The sequence below is a fragment of the Vanessa atalanta genome, chromosome 27 (genome assembly GCF_905147765.1).
Source record: "Vanessa atalanta chromosome 27, ilVanAtal1.2, whole genome shotgun sequence".
Lineage (NCBI taxonomy): Eukaryota > Metazoa > Arthropoda > Insecta > Lepidoptera > Nymphalidae > Vanessa > Vanessa atalanta.
This window is the reverse complement of record NC_061897.1, coordinates 6110620-6135393: the sequence shown is the minus strand read 5'-3', so window position 1 is coordinate 6135393 and position 24774 is coordinate 6110620. Positions and strand designations below refer to the sequence as shown.

The following is a 24774-nucleotide window of genomic DNA, read 5'->3' as shown; positions in this document are numbered from 1 at the left end:
GGATATCACACATCAGATTTAGTCAAACAGCGACAGTTACTGTTCTCGTGTTCCGATTTAAAGGGTGAGTGACCCAGTGTAACACAAGGGTCGTACATCGTACATTTAAATTCCAAAGGTTGGTGGCGCATTGGCGATATAAGGAATGATTAATCTTGACACCATCAGGTTGTCCAATACAATAAAAAAAATACCTAAAGCCTTCAATATTTTTTATGGCATTGCTTGGCGGACGAGCATATGGGCCACCTGATGGTGGTCACCTCCGCCCACAGACAAAGGCGCTGTAAGCAATATTGACCATTCCTTACATCACCTATGCGCCACCGACCTTGGGAACTAAGATGTTATATCCCTTGTGCCTGTACACTGGCTCACTCACCCTTCTATCCGGAACACGACAATACATACTATTATTTGGCTGTAGAATATCTAATGAGTGGGTGGTACCTACCCGGACGGGCTTGCACGAAGCCCTACCACCAAGTAAAGTAAAGTAATACTTTCAAATCAGTTTCGATAAATCTATCCATATAATTGAATATAAAATAAACATTCCTTCAGGCCGCTGATAAGATATGATATACTTTAAACATTGAACACGCAGCACGCGTCCGACGATCAAATAATATATTTACATTATTTTATTTAAATATTAGCTTAGACAGCTTAAATATTTGTTATTTTAAGGTTCGGTTCAGTTCTGATGTTACACTTAGTTTATTTTCATCGATGTATTTTTTTTTTAAATTTGTTGGTAGGTCTTTTTGCGTGATCGTCTTTGAAGGCTACTACTGCTAAGCGATTAAAGTATACTTGTGTTCTCGCTTGAATGGTGGGTGACCGGCTCACCAGTGTAACGATATAATGTAGTTCAAATGGTTAGTGGCGCATTGAGGATATAAAGAATAAATATAGGACAACATCACATACATTACTCTGATCCCAATGTAAGTAGCTAAAGCACTCGTGTTATGGAAAATCAGAAGTAACGACTGTACCACGAACACCCAGACCCAAGGCAACATAGAAAACTAATAAACTTAGCATCGACTCGGCCGGGAATCGAAACCGGGACCCCGGAGTGACGTGCCCATGAAAACCGGTGTACTCACTGCTCGACCACGGAGGTCATCTACATAATATATGGTTATATGTCTTCAGTGCCAATGCGACGGTGACGAAGACACCTTACCAGATACCATATTGTGGCCTATGTGCCAGTCTTACCTACCTACTTACATTCCTGACTCCTTTAAGGATTTACCAACAACTATGTTCAAAAAGAAACTTTTTGATTTTCTTATAAATAAACTGTATTATAATGTTAACGATTTTTTAACTGACAAGAATTAACTAGCTGTATTATTGTGTTTGACATTTTATCTCTAATCGTGTATATCCTATTCTCAATTCTTTTATTATTATTAAATGACATTTTTATTAATTGTAATTTGATTTAATTAATTGTATTTAATTCAATATCATTAATGCATGTTTAATATTTGCACACCGATAAATCGGTAGAATATGAGAATCATTATAAATGACCATCTATATTATGTACCATATTCTGGCAAATAAATGAATTATTATTATTATTATTACTTAAATAAAAAAAAAAGTAAATTAATCAAATTTATAATATATTTTATATATATATTTGTCAATAGTAAATAATGATCTGCTGTCGAAACAAATACAATATAACGTTTGTTATAAGTAAGGATATCTCCTTGGAAAATATATACATATGTGTACATATATTATAAGACGTGTAGCCGGTTCGGAACCGCGACACGTTACCAGTTAAATTTAAATAAGTACAAATTCCTTAGAATTAATAAAACGCTAACGCTTTAAATGCAATCAGGTGTATTATTCACAAGGAGAGTGCGTAAATTTTTCACGCGGGTGCTTGACCCGAGCTATTTCCGACACGGGAATCGAACCGGAGCTTTATCGCTCGGGGGAACGACACAGCGATTAGCCCAAGTGATGAGAATTGACGATTTATAAACAAACATACGAATATATATATATCGAGCACGTCAAATAATAAATTTGTACTAATCAAACAAAATACCTATAGTGTCGATTCCGAAGCAACTGCTGGATATACAATCTGATTTCCAAGATTCAATACCACGTTAAAGTTAACAGTCGTAAATTTTATAATTTTGACTAATATAATCACGGAAGAAAAAAACAAACAGACACTTGAAAACATATTTGTATTTGATGAAATTAATTTAAAAAAAAATTGTCGAAGCAATCAATCAGAATAATTATACTTCATTCAAGTAGACTTTTAGAAGTACTGTCGAATCGTCATTTTACACAAAACGTAGAGCTAACACCGGGTCGGAACGTAGATTCTACCGAGAACCACCGACAGGAAACTCAGTGACAGGTATTTATCTAATCTGTACTAATATTACAAATGCAAAAGTAATTCCGTCTGTCTGTTGCTATTTCACGGCGAAAAGGATGAAATTTGTTACGAAGGAAGCTTGAACTCCGAGGAAGGACGGAACACTTGACGAAAAACGCTTAAGAAGCGAGCGACGCGTTAAACAACTAATAATACATAAAGTCGCACGAGGGACTCGCCAAGGGCTCGTTTTAGGGTCTACGTTGTTCCTTTAGCATATAATTGACAAACTTTCATACCATTAATTTATTATATCACAATCGAGTACTACATAAATTCAACATAACATATTTATCAAAAAGATATCACAGCACAAGAGTCAAACCACCACTAGAAACATAATTTTGCGTATCACGTTTGACAAACAGTAACATTTTCCCCTATATATTAATATATAGCATGGATATTTTTTTGCATTTCCAATGACAAAATATCATTGTCAACTCTGATCCACTCACCCCTCACGCTGATATCAATATCAATAACGTCTTTCATGAAATACACTGAAATCATTCTTTGTGGGTAAAATTTAAATACCACAAATACAAAACCTAAATATGAAAAGGTACAACGCAACAATTAAGTCTCGCATTCACGATTAAAGCATAAAACAAAATTGCTTCAGTTACAAGACTCGCTCCGTCTCCTACCTTGTGGGCGACCGGACGCGTCGCACTTAGCGAGTTATCCCGCATCTTAGTGTCCGGTTGTGTATACAATTAAACAATTATTCATCGATTGCCAGCGCATCCACTTACCTGTAAAAAGAGAATTCATTATTATTATTCGTTACAAATTGATACTTACTTTTCTTATGATCGTTCATTTTTGATTGTTCATTTACGACGATAATTACGTCGCTCATCAGTTGTACGATTACTATGTGCCACAGTTGGACAAATGCATCCGGGCCTATTTAGATTTAGTTGGTTCTTTCACAGCTAGACACGAGATAAATTCAAGCGTTGCCTGCCCGAGCTTACACTTGCTGACTTCGTTGAAAATTAACGTGACCTAGACCCTAGATCATCTCGTTTTCACGTTGTTTGATAATGATAATAATAATAATAATAATTGATTTATTCACACACCCAAGATAACCATAGTACACTATTTTTATGCTTATTAACTAAATCTAGGGCTTTCACATTATCACCAAAAGTAGTGGACCTCTGATACCGAAATTAATGTAAATTGTCATATCAGAGTCAGCGATTGATATTAATTTTATCTTCGATATTAAATTTTCATACACAATCAATACATAATCAGAACTGAGAAGAACGGGCGAAAGAAACTCAGTTAAAATGTATTAATAATGTTAAAAGGAATTCATGAAACAAAATTTCATTACACAATATAAAAAAAGTGACCTGATTCATAAAATTGACCTTCTTTGCAAAGTTGGAGATGCTATTTGCAAATGTGAACAGCTTAAAGAGTATTAACAAGCGCTTGCGACGTACTAAGATGTCATGTCTCGTGTTCCTTCGTCCATTGATTTTTAAGATTATCTGATGCATGCAATTAACATGATCAAAAGAATAACTTCTGAGTTTCCCGTATCTACATAGCGAAATAGTTAAAATTAAATCAAATGTAAGGATACTTAAAAAATCTAATGATTTTTTTTTTAAGAAAACACTTATAGAATGTGAATTAAATACAAAGCCTAACTGTAACTATCTATATATACATAAAGAAACATTACTTAATACAATGACAAAGCAAAAATACTAAACGTAAAGAAACATCAAGTTAACGGACGTAAATAAATTCAGGATCGTAAAAGGCTGTATACCTGTGAACACATCGCCATATGCCTTAAAATCTTAAGTCGCCATTGTTCAGAACCGAATCGAAAGGAAAAAAAAAACATGATCTCTCGAACATCTGGCGCTTGACACCCCCGAACACCCTCCACGAGCGAGATAGGTGTACAGTGAAAAGCGAGGTGGAGCGAGACGGGTAGAACGATTGTTACAATGCACCCTCGCGGCAAAAAATCAAAATTGGATGCGCGCACGCATCTAGCGCTGTTCCGTTTCCGAATTCAAAATGTAAATTTTATATGATTTAATTTCTTATCCTACAAAATATTTTGAACAAAATGATGCATAAAGTAAGCTTACAATTACACATAAATTAAATATTAAGTAAATAATAAATTATAATTATTAAGACGTTGCTAGCCTTATTCAAATATTTTAATAATTACCTAAAAATCTACAGAACATTAACGATTATATAGAGAGAAATAGAAGAATATATTCAATAGATTTGTCGTATAATAGTTAAAATATTGTATTTAAATAATAATTATATTTTTATGACTAACGCTTAGCTTTGTTTACGTAACAATTTGGAAATTATTTATTTTTTATTTAAAAGTGCTCCCAATAAGCCGTTGCTAGATTTCAAATTTAGAAGCCGAACAAACAGTTTATAACATTTTCAAAATTTGCAAATTCCATTACACAATGGACAATAATAAAACATCTGTTTCGGCGACCATTGTCGGAGGCGCGAAAAACAAACAGGTCGTAGATAATATTGTTTTATTTTTAAAATCCCAAATTCCCACGGAAGGCCAGGAAGCAATAGCCAACCCTAAGCTACCTTTCGAAAATTAAAAAAAAAAAAAACGCCCGCATACTTTCGTATTCGAACATCTGTCCTGTCGGGTTTCATCTATCTCTTTCGCGTATACTGTATTTGCGTACAGGCGTCTCGCTCGTGTGCAACGTCAGGTAGTACGTACTTAGTCACTTGCACACTTGTAAAACGAATGCAAGTGTGCCTGTGTGTGATTACACTAGTTTTCGTATAATTGACAAGTCTGTGATGTACAAGCGAGTAAACAATGGAATTTTAATTTTACGACGCCGATTCGACAATTGCCGTTAATCTTTAGCCGGCCTCTGTTAGTTTTTGTTTAGTTTGTAAATAGAATAGTTTATGGTATATTTTATGGTTTATAAGTTTCGCTTTTATATAATTCGATATTTGAAATAATGACACTTAATATTTTCAAATATTTTTGCGTTAAATATATCTAAATGTAATTAAACCAGGTTTATCAAGCTCGAAAAACAGTATTAGGAATTTTAAATGATCTAAACTTTGAAACAAAAAAAACCTTTAAAGAATAATTTGCGTACGAATAAGTATGAACACGTTTTACACACGCGCCTTATTAAAAATAACAAAAACTTAATTAATAAAATAAATGTCATGAACTCATCAAAATTTGCCAATTGACCCTTTAAACACACTAAAGACGCTTTATCGGTATTAAACAACGCGTCCGAACGACAACAGTAATACGCGCCTATCTCGTCTTATACGATAGTGGCGCCATCTGCACAAAAATCTATAAAAAATTAATAGCTTTGTTGCATCTTCCATTTCTCGTTATGGAATGCCTACTGCAATCGAAGGTGCGCGATTTGCCAACAGCCCTGATATGTTATACACTTCAGACAGTTCTTGATTATCACTATTCCACTCAACTACTTATATCCACTTCAATTGTACTTCCAAGCTTCCTATAACATACATATATATATATATATATATATATATAGACCGAATATTTAAAACGATATTTCGCGAATACATAATAATATCAGATTCTTTTGTGTTTGGAAAACTACGTCTTAAATCCAACAGCTATAATACGTCATTCAAAAAACGTATTCTAATCGATAATTCGAATCATAGACCACAATTAAATAAGGTTAATAGATAAGTATAACAGAAAAAAATTGTCGCGTACGAATAATTTTACATATACTGCACGCCACCCCGTTTCCACACAATTACAAAGGTATTTAAACAAATATAGCTTCTATCCTTCAAGCATGAAGGTTCAATTTTCAGTGAAATAATATTAATGCTTTGTACCTATTTATAAATAGTCCGTCATGCATAAAACAGGGGGCGCCCGCGCACCCTAACTTGTTGATTTTCTGTCCCTTTCGAACGAGCGAGGGTGGAAGGAGACGATAAGGGTACTAACAGATTAAACGTTTTTATTTCAGCATTCCATTTTTGAATTTAATCTCGCTTATACAACTTTAAGTATTATATCACAGTATATATATAGAAAAAACCGTTAATAATTTAAATATAATATCGAATATGAAGATCAACCATTTCCATACGTACATATATTAGAGAAATTATATTAGACTAGAAAAAAAATAATAGAATATACCATTTCCGATGTTGTAACTTAGATATCTTGATGTAAAACATATCAACGGGCGTTTACATCCCAAACAACAATTAAAGGCGATTTGAACGTTACACGTGTAACTGGCCTTATATTACAAGTACGAACCTTCCGTCTCGCTCCCTCACGTTACTCACGTTATTACTATTACATTGTATACTGGATTTTTTAATTTCTATATTATTAATAATAAGATTTAAAGTCACGAAAATGATTTAAACCAAAATATACTTCATTCGAGTGGGCTCTTGCAAGCAAAATTAAATCATATAAAAATTTTTACAGTAACAGTAGTATTAGGGTATGATTATTTTATCATAAACTTAACGTCAGTTCGAAATTGAGTTTTTATGAGCGGTCAGTTGAGATTTCACGCTTCAACGAGATGCTCTGGCTATACCAATACACGACAAGTAGTTGACTAAGTGCTATTACTGTACAAAATAGTATAGATGTAGTGAATAATCCTTTCCTATCGGCAAAACTCGGAACAACGATAACACCCGAATGGTGCCGATGTGTCTATGAATTACTGTATTATTAAATTACGTTTAGGTATCAAATAAATCGCATACTTTATTTATCAATGTCAAATGTCAAACTGCCCGTTTGACGTATATTACAATGAGATGTTAAAACCACCACGATTCTATAATATAAAGAATTCGTTAGGTAAACAAAAATATAACTAGTTACCGAGGACGTTTTATTTCAATAAAACGCACTGATAAAAACCAAATTCCGGTTGAGATGATCTAATGATTCTATAAGGATTGGAACCCCAAAAGTCTAACTATAAGTCAAAACTACAGTAGGATTTTGCAGATCTTTTTATAACAATAAATTTTTGTAATTAATTAAAAATACTATGACATAACAAAAAAGACACCTCAACATAAAACAAAAAATACCAGCAGAGAAATTAATATAAATAAATATGATTTGTTAATGTGGATCGAATAAAATCAATGTTTATTATTTACAAAAATGACAGACAAGAGTAAAATGTAAAAAGTATATCAAAATATAGGTGGCCTGCATTAGTACACGAGTCCATGAAGTTTATCACAAAATCTAACATAAATATCAACAAAATATTTCTGTGGTATTAACTACTCTATATAGATACTTCCTCTTGCAATGCGACCATTCCCTACGTTGTCTCGATGGGTACTGAGTGCGAGTGAAGTAGTAAGACAAAAACGAACATTTCCGAGAAAATACGAAAGGAAAGGATTATTCACTACATCTATACATAGGTTACTTGTTATATGAAAAAATGTACCTAGAGCACTTGCACCCCCTTTCCCCGTAACCGCGGTTGAAGCTTCGGGCGAAATCTTGTAGTATAAAAATGCGAAAATACGTTTGTTTATTACGACGTTACGACTAACTACCGAACCGATCATCGTAAAATTGTGCATACACGTAGTCGAGAGTACAGGAATGTACATAGGGTACATATCGGTACCCCTTCTCCCTGAAAAATGGTCTAATTTCATTCATAAAAGAAAGGACGTAAATTCAAATTAAACTGTGAACACGAACTGATTGATTAAATCTATACATATAATAAAATTGGTGTGTCTGTTTGTAATATTAAAATAACCCTTACTAAATGGGTAAATTATTTTTGTCTCTCTGTCTGTCTGTTTGTTCCGGCTAATCTCTGGAACAGCTGAACCGATTTCGACGGGACTTTCACTGGCAGATAGCGGATGTAATAAAGAGTAACTTAGGCTATTTTATTTTAGAATTATATATAGAATAAAAATAAAATCACGCTACAATATCCAAATAACTTAAATTCAAACAACGCGCACGAAGTCGCGGGCACAGCTTGTAAATTCTAAAACCAAAATGAAAACGTAACATTATTAATCTATATTAAAATTATAAATGAGACTGTAACTCTGTCTGTCTGTCTGTTGCTCTCTTTAAGCCAAATCATTGAACCGAATTTGATGTAATTAGGTATGAAGCAATCTTGAACTCCAAGGAAGGACATAGGGTACTTTTACAAGTCGAACAGCTGACGACCGACCTTTAAAACGCGGACAAAGTAGCCGGCGACAACTAGTAACAAAATACGACCTCCGTGGTCGAGTAGTGTATACACCGGTTATGGGTACGTCACTCCGAGGTCCCAAGTTCGATTCCTGGCCGAGTCGGTGTGGAAAAAGTTCATTAGTTTTCTATGTTGTCTTGGGTCTGGCTGTTTGTGGTACAGTCGCTACATCTGATTTTCCATAACACAAGTGCTTTAGCTACTTACATTGGGATCAGAGTAATGTATGTGATGTTGTCCAATATTTATTTATTTATTTATCGTTATTGTTACCATATATCGATACAACCGTTAGATTACATTCAGAGAGATTCATTCGCGAGTACTCATTACACAACTAACTTTTAGTCATGCTATTACAAAAAACCTCCAAAACTCAAAGTAATGAATGAGTTCGTTTTCATTTTCACAACCGGGTCACTATCCTCGTATGGTCAAAGGCCCCAACAGCTGTTGATTCGACGACAAAACATGCGCGTGAGTCGATTAGTGCACCGACACATCAAGCTCGATTGAAGATTTATTTTTTATACATAAAAAAAAAAAACTTAACACTTGATTTTTATCGAAATTTAAACATTAAAAAAATATCCGAACTTTTTAAATGTTCGTATCAAATCCAATCAAATCGACATATATATTTTATTCAAGTAGGAAACGCACCCATTCGGAATGTAGATTCTACCTAGAAGAACTGTGGAGAAACTAAATAGTTACTCTTTTCCGATAACATATATTATTAAATACAATAATATAATTATTACATGTTCAATCAACGAATACTAACTCCAAGCTCTGCTATCATGTCCATAAACATTTATCGAGTAATAAGAATTATTAATTAAAATGTAATTGAAATTAATTAATTGTTTATTGTTGTAAAACTTATTTATTCGCGTGAAGTAGTCAATATATATCTTTACATAGTATAAAACAAAGTCGCTTTTTCTGTCCCTATGTCCCTTTGTATGCTTAAATCTTTAAAACTACGCAACGGATTTTGATGCGTTTTTTTTTAAATAGATATAGTGATTCGAGATGAAGGTTTTTGTATATAATACATAGACAATATAGTTAAGTAACACTGATAATTTTAAAAGTTTCTAATGTGATGTCGTAAATTTATAAATTTTTTTCGCTTACATACAATGTAAAATGTAACGCTGGCTGAACCCTACGAGATAGATCAGAATAATGACGTACTTCAGTAATGTACACCTTAAAACGGTCTTCAAAAAAGTCCGCGATGGTATATGTCTATCTCTTAGGGATTACCCACATTGCACCCGTGCGAAGCCGGGGCGGGTCGCTAGTCTAGTATATTTCCAAACAAATATCCAAATTAACTTTCATCCGAAGTATGTCATCATTCAACCGCCAAGCAACAATTTTTAGTATGTTATGTTTAGGTATGAAAGGAGTGAGCCAGTGTTACTACAGCCACAAGGAACAGAACATCTCTATTATAAGTCAGTAGGGCATTGGCGATGTAAGTGATGGTGAAAATTCGTATAGCGTATTTATCTTTAGGCGGTATTGACACTATACTATCAAAAGACTCCTCTGCAATCTAGGTACAAATTAAATAAAAAAAACTACTTGGTGGAAGGGTTTTGTGCAAGCTCGTCTGGGTAGGTACCACCCACTCATCAGATATTCTACCGCTCAATAACAGTACTCTGTATTGTTGTGTTCCTGTTAGAAGGGTGAGTGAGCCAGTGTAATCACAGGTACAAGGGACATAACATCTTATTTACCAAGGTTGGCAGCGCATAGGTGATGTAAAGAATGGTTAATATTTCTTACAGCACCTTTGTCTATGGGCTGTGGTGACCACTTACCATCAGGTGGCTCATATGCTCGTCCTCTAAGAAATGCCATAAAAAACTTAGTTTTTACAAAAGTTTAGAAAAAATGTCAACGCGTCAATTTTATTATATTAAAACATAAACTGCCTTCAATTACGGAAACATAAAAAAACAAATTGGCCAATTCATGTTTACAGACCCTAATATTTTTTCAAGTAAATTTTCTTTAATACATCTAGAGAAATATTTTGACTTACATACACATCCAAACATATCAATATTATCATTGTTTCAAAAATCATATATCATCTTAAAAACGTACTCATTCACGGTTCGGAAAATGATCCACCAAATGTGGCGCGACCATTGCACGGGGCGTATAACATTCGCAGGATACGAAAGCCTTAATATTTTCTGCCGTTATATATTTAAATTTAATTACATAATTTCGTATCAAGGCGAAAGGTTTGTTTCGTTTAGTGTGTAACTTACTTTTTTAGTACAAATTATGCATACATATTATTGTTGGTATGTCCGTTTGAGGTAAATAGACGTCGACGTTCGATCGACGACAATTAAGGTTTTATTTTTAAACACCGATAGACGGACTTGAAAATAGGCCTGATGGTAAATGCACCACTGCCCCATAGACTTTTGAAATTCTAACCATTTCATACGTCACCAATGCGCCACCAACCTTGGGCACTGATGATACTCCTGTTACTCGACTGCATAGAGTCAGTAACTCATTTGTGGGGCAATGTATACGGTTTTACAACAGGATCCCAGAAAGCGGTTAACATGCTTCTATTGCGAAATTTAAAAAAAAATGTTAAGGAACGCGCAAAAGGGTACTACACAATTATCTTGGAAATGAAACGATCGCATCCTGGCTATTTCTAATCATATTTAATATATGTACTTAATTTGATTGCCAAAAAAAAAGACCCGCTGAGTTTCTTTCGCCGGTTCTCCTCAGGTCGGGGTGTTTCCTTTTCCGAACCGGTGGTAGTGTTTAATTTGACTATCAATAAATAAGTGTAATGCTTCTATGTTGAATAAATAATAATAATAATAATAATAAATATTGGACAACATAACATACATTACTCTGATCCCAATGTAAGTAGCTAAAGCACTTGTGTTATGGAAATCAGAAGTAACGACGGTACCACAATCACCCAAACCCAAGACAACATAGAAAACTAATGAATTCGTTCTACATCGACTCGGCCGGGAATCGAACCCAAGACCTCGGAGTGGCGTACCCATGAAAACCGGTGTACACACTACTCGACCACGGAGGTCGTCATAATAAAGGAATTTGAGTTTGAGTTTGAGTTGATGTTATGTCCCTTTTGATCAAGTTACACGGACTCACTAAAAACCGAAACATAAAATACTAAGTATTGCTGACAGATGAGCTCTAGTGACTTCAATACCAATTACGACCAATTTCATAGTACATACCTACTTTTTTTTTAATGATATACTCAAACTCAAATTCCTTTATTCACATAATGTTGTCTTAGATTTTCGCGATTATTACACATTGAAATAAAACTAGTTTTTAACGGATTTAATCGCGTATATTAAGACTGAGCTGAGACTGGGCAGAGAGTCTGCCCGTGACTACGAACACTGCAAAGTGCTCGAAACGTCGGGATGTTAAAAATAATTAATATACTCGATTAAATCCGTTAAAAACTAGTTTTATTCCTTTATTCAATATGGAAGCATTAGGTACACTAAGTTTACCTGAGAAGAACCGGCGAAAGAAACTCAGCGGGTCTTTTTTTTGTCAAATTTATAGATTTGCCGACGAGCCCATTGATGATGTATGTGGTCACAACCCATAGACAATGGTACTGTAAGAAATATTAACCTTGGGAAGTAAGATGTTATGTCCCTTGTGCCTGTTAACACTGGCTCACTCACCCTTCAAACCGGAACACAACAATACTGAGCACTGCTGTTTGGCGGTAGAATATCTTATACGTGGGTGGTACCTACCCAAACGGGCTTGCACAAAAGCCGTACCACCAAAAAAAAATTTAATACAAGTGATTGTAACGCCGATATAATTTCCACGAGACTTACACGCCATCTGTTTAACGTATTCAAAGCGATTGTCGTCCAATAAATATTGAAATGTAATTAGGGATTATGGTAATTCAAGTCATCACTGATCGTTATCGTTAGCTCGGTTAATTCCTATGTAGAAAGTGGGCTCGCTACTCGTTACGTGAACGAGTTAATGAGATAACCGGAGCAGAATACACGAATCTAAATACACTACACACGAGGGCTCCACGTAAACTAGTTGTCGCCCGAACTTCGCTCGCGTTTTAGGTGTTAAGCATAAAGGTAAACCTATGTTAAACCTTTGAGTTTAAGCTTGCTTTAGATTGAATTTTACTTTTTAATTTTTTTTTATAATATTTGTCCGAAGTTTCTAAATATACAATACGGCTTTTGTTTCAAATAATAATATTAATTGCGATAGGAATTTATAACATTAAGTGCTTAAATATATACAAATATTAATTAAAAATAGTTACTGTACGAATCTTGACCGCGTGGAATGGTGGCAAGAATTTCCCCGTTGAATCGTAATTCCGTTCCTCTGGGCTAAAAATGAACCAGCCTTCCTGTCACCAGTGGAGGTATACATCTGATAATGATCTTTACTAATAACATACACATTGTTTATGTATGTACGTATATGTTGGAATTAATCTCAAAAACTAACGATTCAATTGTACAAAACATCACTGATAAAAAGCTACATTATACCTGAGTGCTAGTGCTACCAATGATATGTGTATCATCCCATATTTTCTTTATTGATAAATTGCACTCATACGCAGTCGAAGCGAGACACTAGTATAAAATTCTCTTAAGACAGAATAACGGTCTTGGTTACCATCAGAATAATAGTCTAAGAGTCAGTGATTGGCAGACTTACGGTATAGTAGCAAACTCCATATCACTGCCAGGTATACTGCTTTACCTGCTGTTGGAGATATTAGCATTAGCAGCCCGTAAATGTCCCACTGCTGGGATAAAGGCCTCTCCTTTGAGGAGAAGGTTTGGAGCATATTCCACCACGCTGCTCCAATGGGGGTGTGCGGAATACACATGTGGCACATGCAGGTTTCCTCACGATGTTTTCCTTCACCACCGAGCACGAGATGAATTATAAACACAAATTAAGCACATGAAATTTCAGTGCCTACCTGGATTTGAACCCGAAATCATCGGTTAAGATGCACGCGTTCTAACCACTGGGCCATCTCGACTCATTCACGTTGGGGATATGGAGGTTCACTATTTTATAGAGTCGAAAAGCATAAAAATTGACTTTCAAAACGTGATCGCAGAATGTCTGCCATTTTGATATCTTAAAATATATTAGAAAAAATTAATGGCAGACACTTATTCCGGTTCCTACTATATTTTTTATAATTTCAAAGGTACCTAAATTTGATACAACTTGACGTCATTTGAGCAGAGCCTATATTTATATATAATATTTATACTATTATTATATACATATATTTACATAAGCAGGTCGGTTCTAAGATGCAGGCAGACCACATAATAGTTTCTATTATCTATTTACCACTGGCTCTTAGACTATAAGAATATTGATCAAGAGACACTTACCAAGGTCTCTAGTATTAATATAAGTTGTTATTAATTAACGATACACGACCTTACGTCTAATTAAAATAGGACAGTCCGGTCCTGAACTAAGCCATGGCGCCCCTCGATCACCGGTTCCCATGGTCTCTGTAGTTTCACCGTCGCACGCGCACCTGCTACGGCCAGCCAATCGCGAGCGAGCCCGACTCGCTCGACACGTGGTAGGAATGGCAGGAGATTGTGAGGTTATGATGATTATTACGAACTAGTGGGTCGCCCGCGAAACTTCGCGTTTGTTCAAAAGATTTATTAGGAATTTGAAAATCTATGAGAGATTTTGATTTAATTTCATTGTAAGCTGCAAGGCACTCATCTGGAGGGGGGGGGGGGCACGTAATAGTGTCCTCACTGATCCTACATCGGAACCAGCGTAGGCTTTGTACAACTTAGTGTATGTTCTTTTTAAGAATAGATTTAATTAAGAAATGTATTAATTTCAATGTTTTGCAAGCAATATGAGGGTGGTATATTCTTCAAGAAAAAACCCTCTTTAAAATAAATGATAAAAAAGGCACTCATCTACATTTGGCGCCAAAATGATGAAACTTTATTTGAATTAAATTTTTAATGTCAAATACGATGTTACTTGTGAGATGACGTCCGACAGAGAAGTATGGAAGAAGAAGACATGCTGTCCCGACCCCAAGGATAATATAGGGATAAGGGCAGGAGGATAATAAATTAAAGACGTTTTTTTTTTTAAATTAATCACTGTAGAATCTACTAAAACAAGTTTCGGATGGTTCAGTGCTCCGTAACCGATAAAAAATGTAAGTTTTATAATTTTGTATTCGAATCTTACGAAACTTTTTTAATGGGACGCATTTAACGTAGACAATTCCATCCGTAAGCGAAACGTATCCTGTATAAAAATTAAGTTAACTTGGCTTATTAAAAAATTTAAAGCTCATATAAACAAAAAAACATTAATATATAAGGCCTACTACTCAATACAAGATTATATTAAAGATGAGAAAGCGTGGACTTAGTATTTATTGACTTCTAGGCAGGATATATAAAAAAATATTGTTGACTGATATTCTCTGTAATTAAAATGATGGATGAAGAGTACCTACCTACTGATTTTGTTGCCGGTTCTTCTCGGTAGAATCTACTTTCCGAACCGGTGGTAACTTTAAATTTATTTATTATAACATGACGATTCAAAAGTGCTTTTATGAGCCTACTTGAATAAAGAATATTTTATTCAGTAACATTGATCACTTTGATAAAATCAGTGATAATCATTGCATGTGCACAAGAAATAAGGATAAGCTTAGAACGCCAAGTTTCAGACTCCGCAAAGTCAGTAAATCATTCTTGGGGCAAGGTGTCCGTTTCTATATAATAAAATTCTGCAGACATTTTTAACTTTGCCGTTTCATAGATTCAAGTAATTTGTAAAAAATACATCGGTAAAGAAGGCATATTATTCGATACAAGATTATATTGACGATAAAAAAGCGTGGAGTTAATGCTTGTTGACTTCCAGGCAGGAGACATAACATACAAATATAATTGTATTTAACTAACATGACTGTATTTTACGATGTTGAAAAGGAGTAACTACTGAGTTCCTTGCCGGTTCTTCTCGGTAGAATCTACATTCCGAACCGGTGGTAGCTTTACTTTAAATAGTTTGTTAAATGACGATTCAAAAGTGCTTGTAAAAGCCTACTTGAATAAAGTGTATTTTGATTTGATTTGATAGATCAATACGTTAATCGCATGTACGAAGTCGTCACAAGTGACCGGTTATCTAAAACAACGTCTTCCGATATCCTATAAACAATAAATCGTTTTATACAGTACAAACGTTGAAGAATTAGATATCTCATTCGACACACACCCTTAAAAGTAATTACGAATTCTAAAACAACGGAATAAGGTTCGAAATCGTACGAATATCGATACGTGCAATGGTCGAGATGTTTTGTTTCGTAATAAAATATTCAAAGTGCGGACAGATAGATCACGTCGAAGTGATACTATACATACGTATTGTATAGTTCAATGGTTTTAATATTAGTTCCGCATTTTAATAGATATGGACGAAATGACGAACGTACATTTACATCTATAAAACGGAGCGCGGTTACTTTGGTTGTTGATTTGGATAATTAATGAATCGAGTTGTTTGCAATAGTGTTTGATGGCTGATTTAGTTTTAAGAGCGGGTCACCCCGAATGGAGTTGTAAGTGTCATGGCAACGCGAGTCGTTATGTTTTGACAAGCTTCTCGAATGCGATGGTTGCTTGCAAACCCATTTGCTCTTAATCGAGATGGATTATTGTAATCCTTTGATTTTTTTGTGGTTTACGATTATTGAATCAATTAATACAATGATTAGACGATATTAAATACGTTTTATTTTGTGAATATCTCCATTGCACGTCCACATAGTCTTCTAAATGTCGGATCAATCCCCGAACCCAACTGTTCGGCATCCTGCTCCTCCGACATATATAACCAGTGTGTTGGTTTAATGATATGTGGGTTGACGGTGGGAACATTGGAGAATGTAATAAGTCACCGTCTTTGTCTGTTCTGTTGAAGTCTTTTTGATGATGGTAAGTGGTCACTACCGACCAGTCATTGTCATCAACCTTGGGAGCTAAGATGTTATGTCCTTTATACCTCTAGATACACTGTCTATTAACCCTTCTAACCGAAACACAACAATACTAATTCAAATTTCAAATTTGCCCTTTTTTCATAGGTTTGTTTTTTCTTATTATTATAATATTAGATATTATAATCAATTTTGTTCTGCTCTTATTATGTTTTTAGTTATAAGTGGAAACTTTACTGGTATATGTGCTAATTTTTATGCTTTAGCTTTAAGAATGACTTGTACTGTTTGTTTCCCTAATAAAGTAAAAATAAAAAAAAATAAAAATAATTGCTGTTCCGTGGTAGAATATCTGATGAGTGGGTGGTACCTACCCAGACAGCACAAAACACCACCATTAACTTAGAGATCTAATATTAGTCTGAATCAATTATAATTCAAAGCGAAACGTAGGAATAGATTAATTACGGTTTTTTTTTAATACGATTTGGAGTAGCGTGCTGAAATAAGTTCCAAGCCGTTTGCCCAACATTGGGACAATTATAAGCATAGGTCATATACATAATAAGATTGTTTGGAAGAGATCGTTTCCTTTAGTTTATCGTTTAGTAAGTTTGAAGTTTCATTTAATGTGACGTTATCGCGTTCAAACGGACAGACAGATAATATATATTTACCTGGATCTAACCAATAAGAAATAATTTAGATTATCTAGGTGGTTATGTTTCTTTCGATGCCAATGTCTACAGGCGGTATCGCTTTGAGTGGGAGTGAGTGTGTGGGAACGAGTGGGAGGTACCTATAGCCAAGGCCCTACCACCAGGTAAGAGGTCAATATATCTAAACTTACCATTATGTATTAGTAATTTAGTGTTTTTTTAACATTAAGAAATTTAACAGTATTATATGTTGAAACTAATTTTTCAAACAAGAGATAAAAAAATAATATTTTTTTTGTAACATGCTACATTACCACACAGATTTAAAAAAAAAAACATAATACCAAGAACATTATCTTATTTCCAATAGAGAACGACTTAAAAGTACGGACACATTAAAATATACAGCAAGTCAGAAAACAGCCAAAAAAATACTACATTAAAACCTAAAGCAACAAAATTAAAAAAAAAGCAAAACAACAACGACAACTATTAGATCACACAGAACACAACAACGGATACAATAAGGTGCAACAATGACGGAATAATCCTGCAAATTAAAATCGAAACAAAGAAAAAGAAAACCACATCGAGTGCAAAGGAAACACAACAAAAGTGACACAAAAACAAGTGCTAGCTGCGACAACGCTCACCCATTGTGGTGGTACGTCCGCGTGCTGGTGGTGCTGGTGGTGACTGTGCCGTCGGTCCGGTTGCTGGTGGCCGTTGGCGGCCGCGCACGACGTCGCCGCCACGCCATACTGGCGCGAGAAATGTTTTATGAGATCGTTGGGCTACGATGAAGCTACAATAACACAATACAGTGCTATTTTTGAATGTATTGTATCGCTAATTATTCTAAATTCGTGACTGTATTCAATTTATTTCTAAATTATTAATGACTGATGTGTTCACATACAAAACGACTTCGTAAATTTTTGAAACAAAAACTTTGGGTCACCTTTTTGAAGAATTTCCGATATTTCAATTCGGAACGTGAGTACGTAATTGTAACGATTTTCACGCAAAAACGTTTCAACTCTGCCACGTAACCTGATTTTACGATTCAATTATTACTTACGATATGAGAAAGAGTCGATCCCACAAAACGTTCGCTGTAAGGAAATACATTCAACCTCCCTAATCCATCATTATGACAACTTTGCTTATAACAAAAGAAGTATGAAAGAGATAGATATATTTATATACGTGTGACTGACACACGGAGATTAGCTGAATATAATACTATTGTATAAGCTTACTGTACTAATAAACGGGGAGAGGTTTTTTTGTAATCTTAACTTTTCAACAAATATACTAAAAAAATTTATACCAAAAGATGGCGCGCGTTTAAATACACCATGTATTTAATATTCATTATATATGTAACTTTACGGATAAATAGGCCATCTGATGGTAAGTGGTCACCGCCGCACATTGTCATTATCACTATAAGAAATATTAAACATTTCTTACATCACCTGGTAGAGCACCACCTAATTTGTGTAATTGTAACATCTATGTATTCTATGACTATGACATCTAGGCCTTCCATGTAGACAAAGCCGCGGGCGGAAACTACTCATCTACCATAGGCAAAGACAAAACGATTGTCTTTTTCTCATAGCTCCTGACGTGTTTGAGTGACATTTTGTAAATAAGAGAAAATATAGAAGGAAAGAAAAGTTGTACAATTATAAAACGTATAAAATATTATTTTTTGACATTAAATATTTTTTAATTAATAATTGATATTAATTTTTGACAATCAATAAGCAAGTGTAAACACTTCTATATTGAATAAAGATTTTTGACTTTGAAACAAAGTATATACTACTTAACCTAAGAAAAAAAAAAACGCAACGAAAAAGGAAAGAAGATATAAAAAAAGAAATTTGGTAAGCAAGGGTTGTAATCTTGTCCTAAATTGGTGTAACATTCAGCTTCCAAGTTGGGTTCCATAAGCCTTTAATAATTTTCAATGGTACCCTACTGGTATGCTGATTTATATTATCAAATCTTCCATTATAATTAAGTTCGAATTTCGAACAATGGACTAATGAACTAGCATGATAAACTCGTCTTTGATATCCACTGAGTCCACTGACTGACGTCGTCTATTGGTGGATCGATTACTAAACGAACATTCAGACATTCGACTTACGTTTTGTAGCACTATTTAAAGTACTTCATTTACTACGGCCTATTCCAATGGAAGTAGGAAAAAAGATAAACAAACCTTAGATTTACGTATTTCAAGCGATTTGCTAATAACTCGGCTATATTTTGCACTACTGAGATTTATGATTAATATATCTTTATTTATAATACAGCACTATTGCACTTAACTACTTATTTCTTTAAATTAACTTCGAAAATTCCGATAACAGCTTCGTCGACGTTCAGAACGCCATCTTTTCGCAAATCCATAGTGAATATCATAGATTAATCAAGCTCTCGGCCAATTATATCGCGTCAATTTGCAGTTAAATGTTGTTTATTTGTTTTTTTTTCCTGTTTTAGTAGTAATACATTAGGACAAAAGTCCCTTGAGCTCTATCGCATCAGTTTAACGACGATCCTTGCGACACGCGTCCATCGATACACTTTTATTCTTACAAAATAAACTTTATAGCATCGAAACCATTTTCATTTCGGTACGTCGATATATCGAAGATTTGCTTTACAAACTATTAAAGGCGATATAAAAATGATTACTAGGATATAGGAACATTTAAAAAAAAAACATATGGAGCCGAGATGGTCCAGGCTACACGCGAATTTTAACTGACAATTGCGGGAACAAACCTCTGAATTTTTTATTTCTAATCCATCTCATGCTCATTACAACCTGCACGGGTCGGAAAGATATATTTTTCATGAGTGGATACTTAGGAAGTATCCCCACTAATGAGAAAGCTACTCTTATACCACCAGCATTGGTCTGGTTGAAAGGGGCCTGAATTCGCGTAATTACAGTTCCTAAGATTATTGGCGTGTTGACGATGTAAGGAACGCTTGTCTATTGTGGTGACCACTTACCATCGAGTGGCACATTTGGCCGCCTACCAATAACAATAAAAAAAAAACAAAAAGAAACAATTGAAACGTACTCGACAATTAAAACTAAATTACTTCGTATCAATCAAGAATTTATAAAAAAACAAAAACATTTACTTATTCGTACAATATGTATATACATATATATATAGAAGTGCTTTATACGTGCGTATTGTACGTCTGTACGTGTATATGGCACAAGTATTAGCCACTCGGCTGAGCGCGTCTTCAGTTTTATAGTCAGAGTAATGTCTTTGAACTGTCGCCGACAAAAGTGGTTACGTATACTAACAGTGCCATGAAGGCTTAATATTTAGTTATTTTCCTAAACACCTCTTAATCTTTATCATATTAAACTACTAGCTAAATCTGCGGCTTTATCCTCGCAAAATCTATAAAACACATACTTCCAACACCCGTTTTACCCCCTTACTAGTGGAGTTTCGTAAAATCCGTTCTTAACGCAAGTCTACACCTTATAAGAGACCTACCTGCCAAATTTCAAGTTTGTCTCTGAGTGAGTGAGTTTCGTGATTAATCATTGAGTAGTGTCCCATCCCTCGAATTTGTATTTCGAAACGTTTAAATAAATTTCATAGATTTATAAATTTAAATCATTTGTAAAAAAATACATTAATAAAAAAAAGCATAAAATTCAATACAAGATTTAAATACATGATAAAAAAGTGTGGAGTTGATACTGGATGACTTCCAAGCAGGATATATTGTATGTATGATTGTATTTAACTAACATAGCTTTGTATTTTAAATGTAGGAAAAGAGTATCTACTGAGTTTCTTACCGAGCTTCTCGGTGGAATAGCTTCTCAGTAGTTTTGGCCGACCAATAGTCAAAGGATTTTATAGCTATAGGAGATTATAAAGTTGAACAGTTCGTTTAAACGCACTCATATGAGAAACTATCTCTGTGGGTGTCTCATTCAAAAAAAAAAGTATGGACTACATAACATAACTCTACCCATAGGGATGAAGCTATGCCGTTAAAGTCTAAACTTAACTAAAGTATTAAATACGAAAGGAAATATATTTCTTGGTTATTTATTGTCTAAAGTACTCAACCCCGATAATCGTGAATCGCGTTTTATACACATCGACAGGACACAGAACAACACATAGGATACCTTACACTCTCCCCCCTCCCTCGTACACTAGACTTAGACCAGTTATTATATAAAATCCTCGTATTAAAAATAATGGAACATGACCCATAAACTGCACCTTGACATTTGCCCAGGATCACGAAAGGGTTTAGGGTGAGACCCTTGCCAAAATTTTGACAGCTATCTAAATCGGTTTTCTTTCGACTGACATTCTAAGGCTTACTTCCTAATTTTTGAAATACAATTATGTCAAATATTCTAGCGGATAATCTCATTAAATTCACATCTTTATACACAGTAAGCTAAGTAATATTCCATTGATTGAATGTTTTTCGTAAGGCATATTAATTATAAATTCACAAACAGGCTTGAATCAATTTTTCTCACAAGCAATTTTGAATCGTAATTTCTCTTTAATCATATCAAATGTAACAATTATTATATATTTCCGTTGCAGTTTGAAGGAGTCATGTAAGTACAGGCACAAGGGATACAACATTTTAATTCCCAAGGTTGGTGACGCATTGAAAGTATGAATGACAGTACCACTCAATGGGCAGTGGTAACCACTAAGCATCAGGTGGCCCATTTGCCAGTACACTGGCATTAAAAAAATTACACCAGTATTAAGCCAAACCTGTAAACGTAAGGCCGTCCATATTAAAGTCTGATCGACTCATTATTAATACACTTCATTAAATATTACTTGATATTAAAAGTTATATCGAACCAAGCCAACTAAACCCGCAATTACAGACTTAACCGTACAATTAATAGTAATCTACTTACAATTATAAAACGCTTTTCCGGTCGAATGTACCCGGTTAGAGAACCCGTGAATTAAAGACAAGACGGTCCCCCATCCCTTGAACAGGGGACTCGGGGTGGGGGGGTGAGATAAATAGGACAATTTGGTACAGTTACGTACCTGCCCCGCGTATTTACTCGAATATTTTCATAGAATTGTTTTAGACTATTGTTTCCCTTATCAGATTAGAGGATACTGTTTTTAATTAGTGTCGTAATAAACGAACATTATAATACCTACGTTAAAAGTCGTGGGGTGCATTCGCGAATAGTACATCAAGTTCTGGGTATATATAGATACTAGTACTAGAACTTACTAATCATGAACATCGTATTCTACCCAGTGGCGTAGCTAGGTGGGTAAGGGCCCCGGTGCATAGAAAAAGGTGCATAGAAATCGGGCCCTCGCCCCCTCTTTAACGTATATTGGCATTCAAAATTATAGATAGTAATAAGAATGGGATACAGGATACAGTGAGTTGAACATATCATTAGTAAGTTAAATCCATACTTCATCTCTATTCAAAGCTCTTTTCATAGCTTAGGTTAGAGGGCCCCCAGAGCTCAGGGGCCCTGGTGCACTGCACCGCCTGGCCCTACGATAGCTACGCCACTGATTCTACCGTAAGCAAATGAATTATCTATAATAAAATTGAAGTGTCTGTTTGTAATATTAAAATAACCGCTTTTAACTAAATGCATATGTATGTATACACGGTACATATACCAAAATAATATATTTTACAATTTTTGTCTGTCCGTCTGTCTGTCTGGTTGTTCCGGCTAATCTCTTGAACGGCTGGAGTGATTTTGACGGGACTTTCACTGGCAGATAGCTGATGTAATAAAGAGTAACTTACGACTACACTAATAACATCTTTTTTTGTTAAATTCAAACGCGCACGAAGTTGCGGGCACAGCTAGTAAATAATACAAGCGACCCGTCCAGACTTCGCACGGGTAGAATGAAGGTTTTCATAAAATGTTTATATTGAATGACTTTTTTTTTTGGGGTCAAGCAAAAGAACAATTCAAAAAAGTTTTATCAGAGTGTTGCGTACTTTTAGTGGATCAACTCCTTCAGTGGTCAATACAATTCCTTACATCGCCAATGCGCTACCAACCTTGAAAACAAGATTTTATCTACCTAGTGCCTGTGTGTGTGTGGCTGTGCCTGTGGCTACACTGGCTTTACTGAACTTTCAAACCAATCAAATCTATTTTATTCAAGTAAACTTCACAATGAAGCGTTTTTGAATCTTCGTTATTAAAATACTACAACCGTGTCGGAAAGCAGCCTCCAGCGAGAAGAAACTCGCATAGTTGATCTATTCAAATAAATAGATTTACACTGCTGTTTTTTACAATAATTAGTGTCCTGTGATGGAACCCGAGCCTAAATCCAGGCGTTTTTTTCTAAAATAACCGAAACTCAACATTACTAAATATTACTCTATAATATTAAGACGTGCATTTCACCAACGTATTGGAGATGCGTGGTCGAATAAGATCCTAACCTTCTCCTTAAAGGGAAGAGGAGATCGTTGCTTAGGTGATCTAGACTTTATTAATATGCATTGGATGGATGATATAACGATTGTGTACAACACTTTTGAGCCAAACTTTCGTAACCTTTATTTTTTTAAATACATACAATATCAAATCAAATCTAGACACGCGGTAGCGTGTCAGCCAAGTTCTAGTAACAGAACTGGCTAGTAGCACCGTGTGTAATATTACACGACCCATTTGGAGCCACTTTTGACCTCCTCATAACTCAAAAACTATTTGACATAGATGTGTCAAATTTGGCTCATATATTGAGACTCGCGAGATACACATGTGTTCCAAATTTCATAAACGCATCTCAAATGGTTATTTAGATATTAACGTCTAAAAATCGTCATTTTTATCACTGACTGACCTATAGATCAAAACTATATCCTACTTCCAGGTGACCTAGAAAGTTCAAATTTGGCATGCAGGTAGATAATTAAGCCAATATAAAGGAAAAAATCTGAAACTGGTAATTTTTTATCATTTTATTATAATTTTTCATTTTATTGGGTCTATTAGGAACACTTATATAGTTAGATGCTTAGTTCCTGTAATAACTGTACTAAAAAAATGATGTAAGAACCAGCAATCAAAACTTATGACAGCCGGTCTTCATGTGGATTTTAAGGTCTTCACGTGAATATATAACAAATTGAATACCACCCTTAAGTTTTTTAAATCCAAATATTTCCGTTTTAGTACTTATGAGTATAGCCGACTTTCGTATTTATTACGTTATTAAC

The 24774-nt window shown here is 34.7% G+C and overlaps 1 protein-coding gene across 2 annotated transcripts in view; it reads right to left on the bottom strand.

The window, feature by feature from the left end:
* Positions 1-24774, bottom strand: part of LOC125074414 (protein daughterless) — a 126678-nt gene that overhangs the window by 60610 nt on the left and 41294 nt on the right. The window contains exon 3 of one of the 2 annotated variants that reach the window (XM_047685754.1): positions 18141-18248. The exons of the other annotated variant lie outside the window; for it this stretch is intronic. Within the exon in view, the coding sequence (XP_047541710.1) occupies positions 18141-18248 (108 nt within the window). The remainder of the gene's footprint in view (positions 1-18140; positions 18249-24774) is intronic. 2 annotated transcript variants of the gene reach the window in all.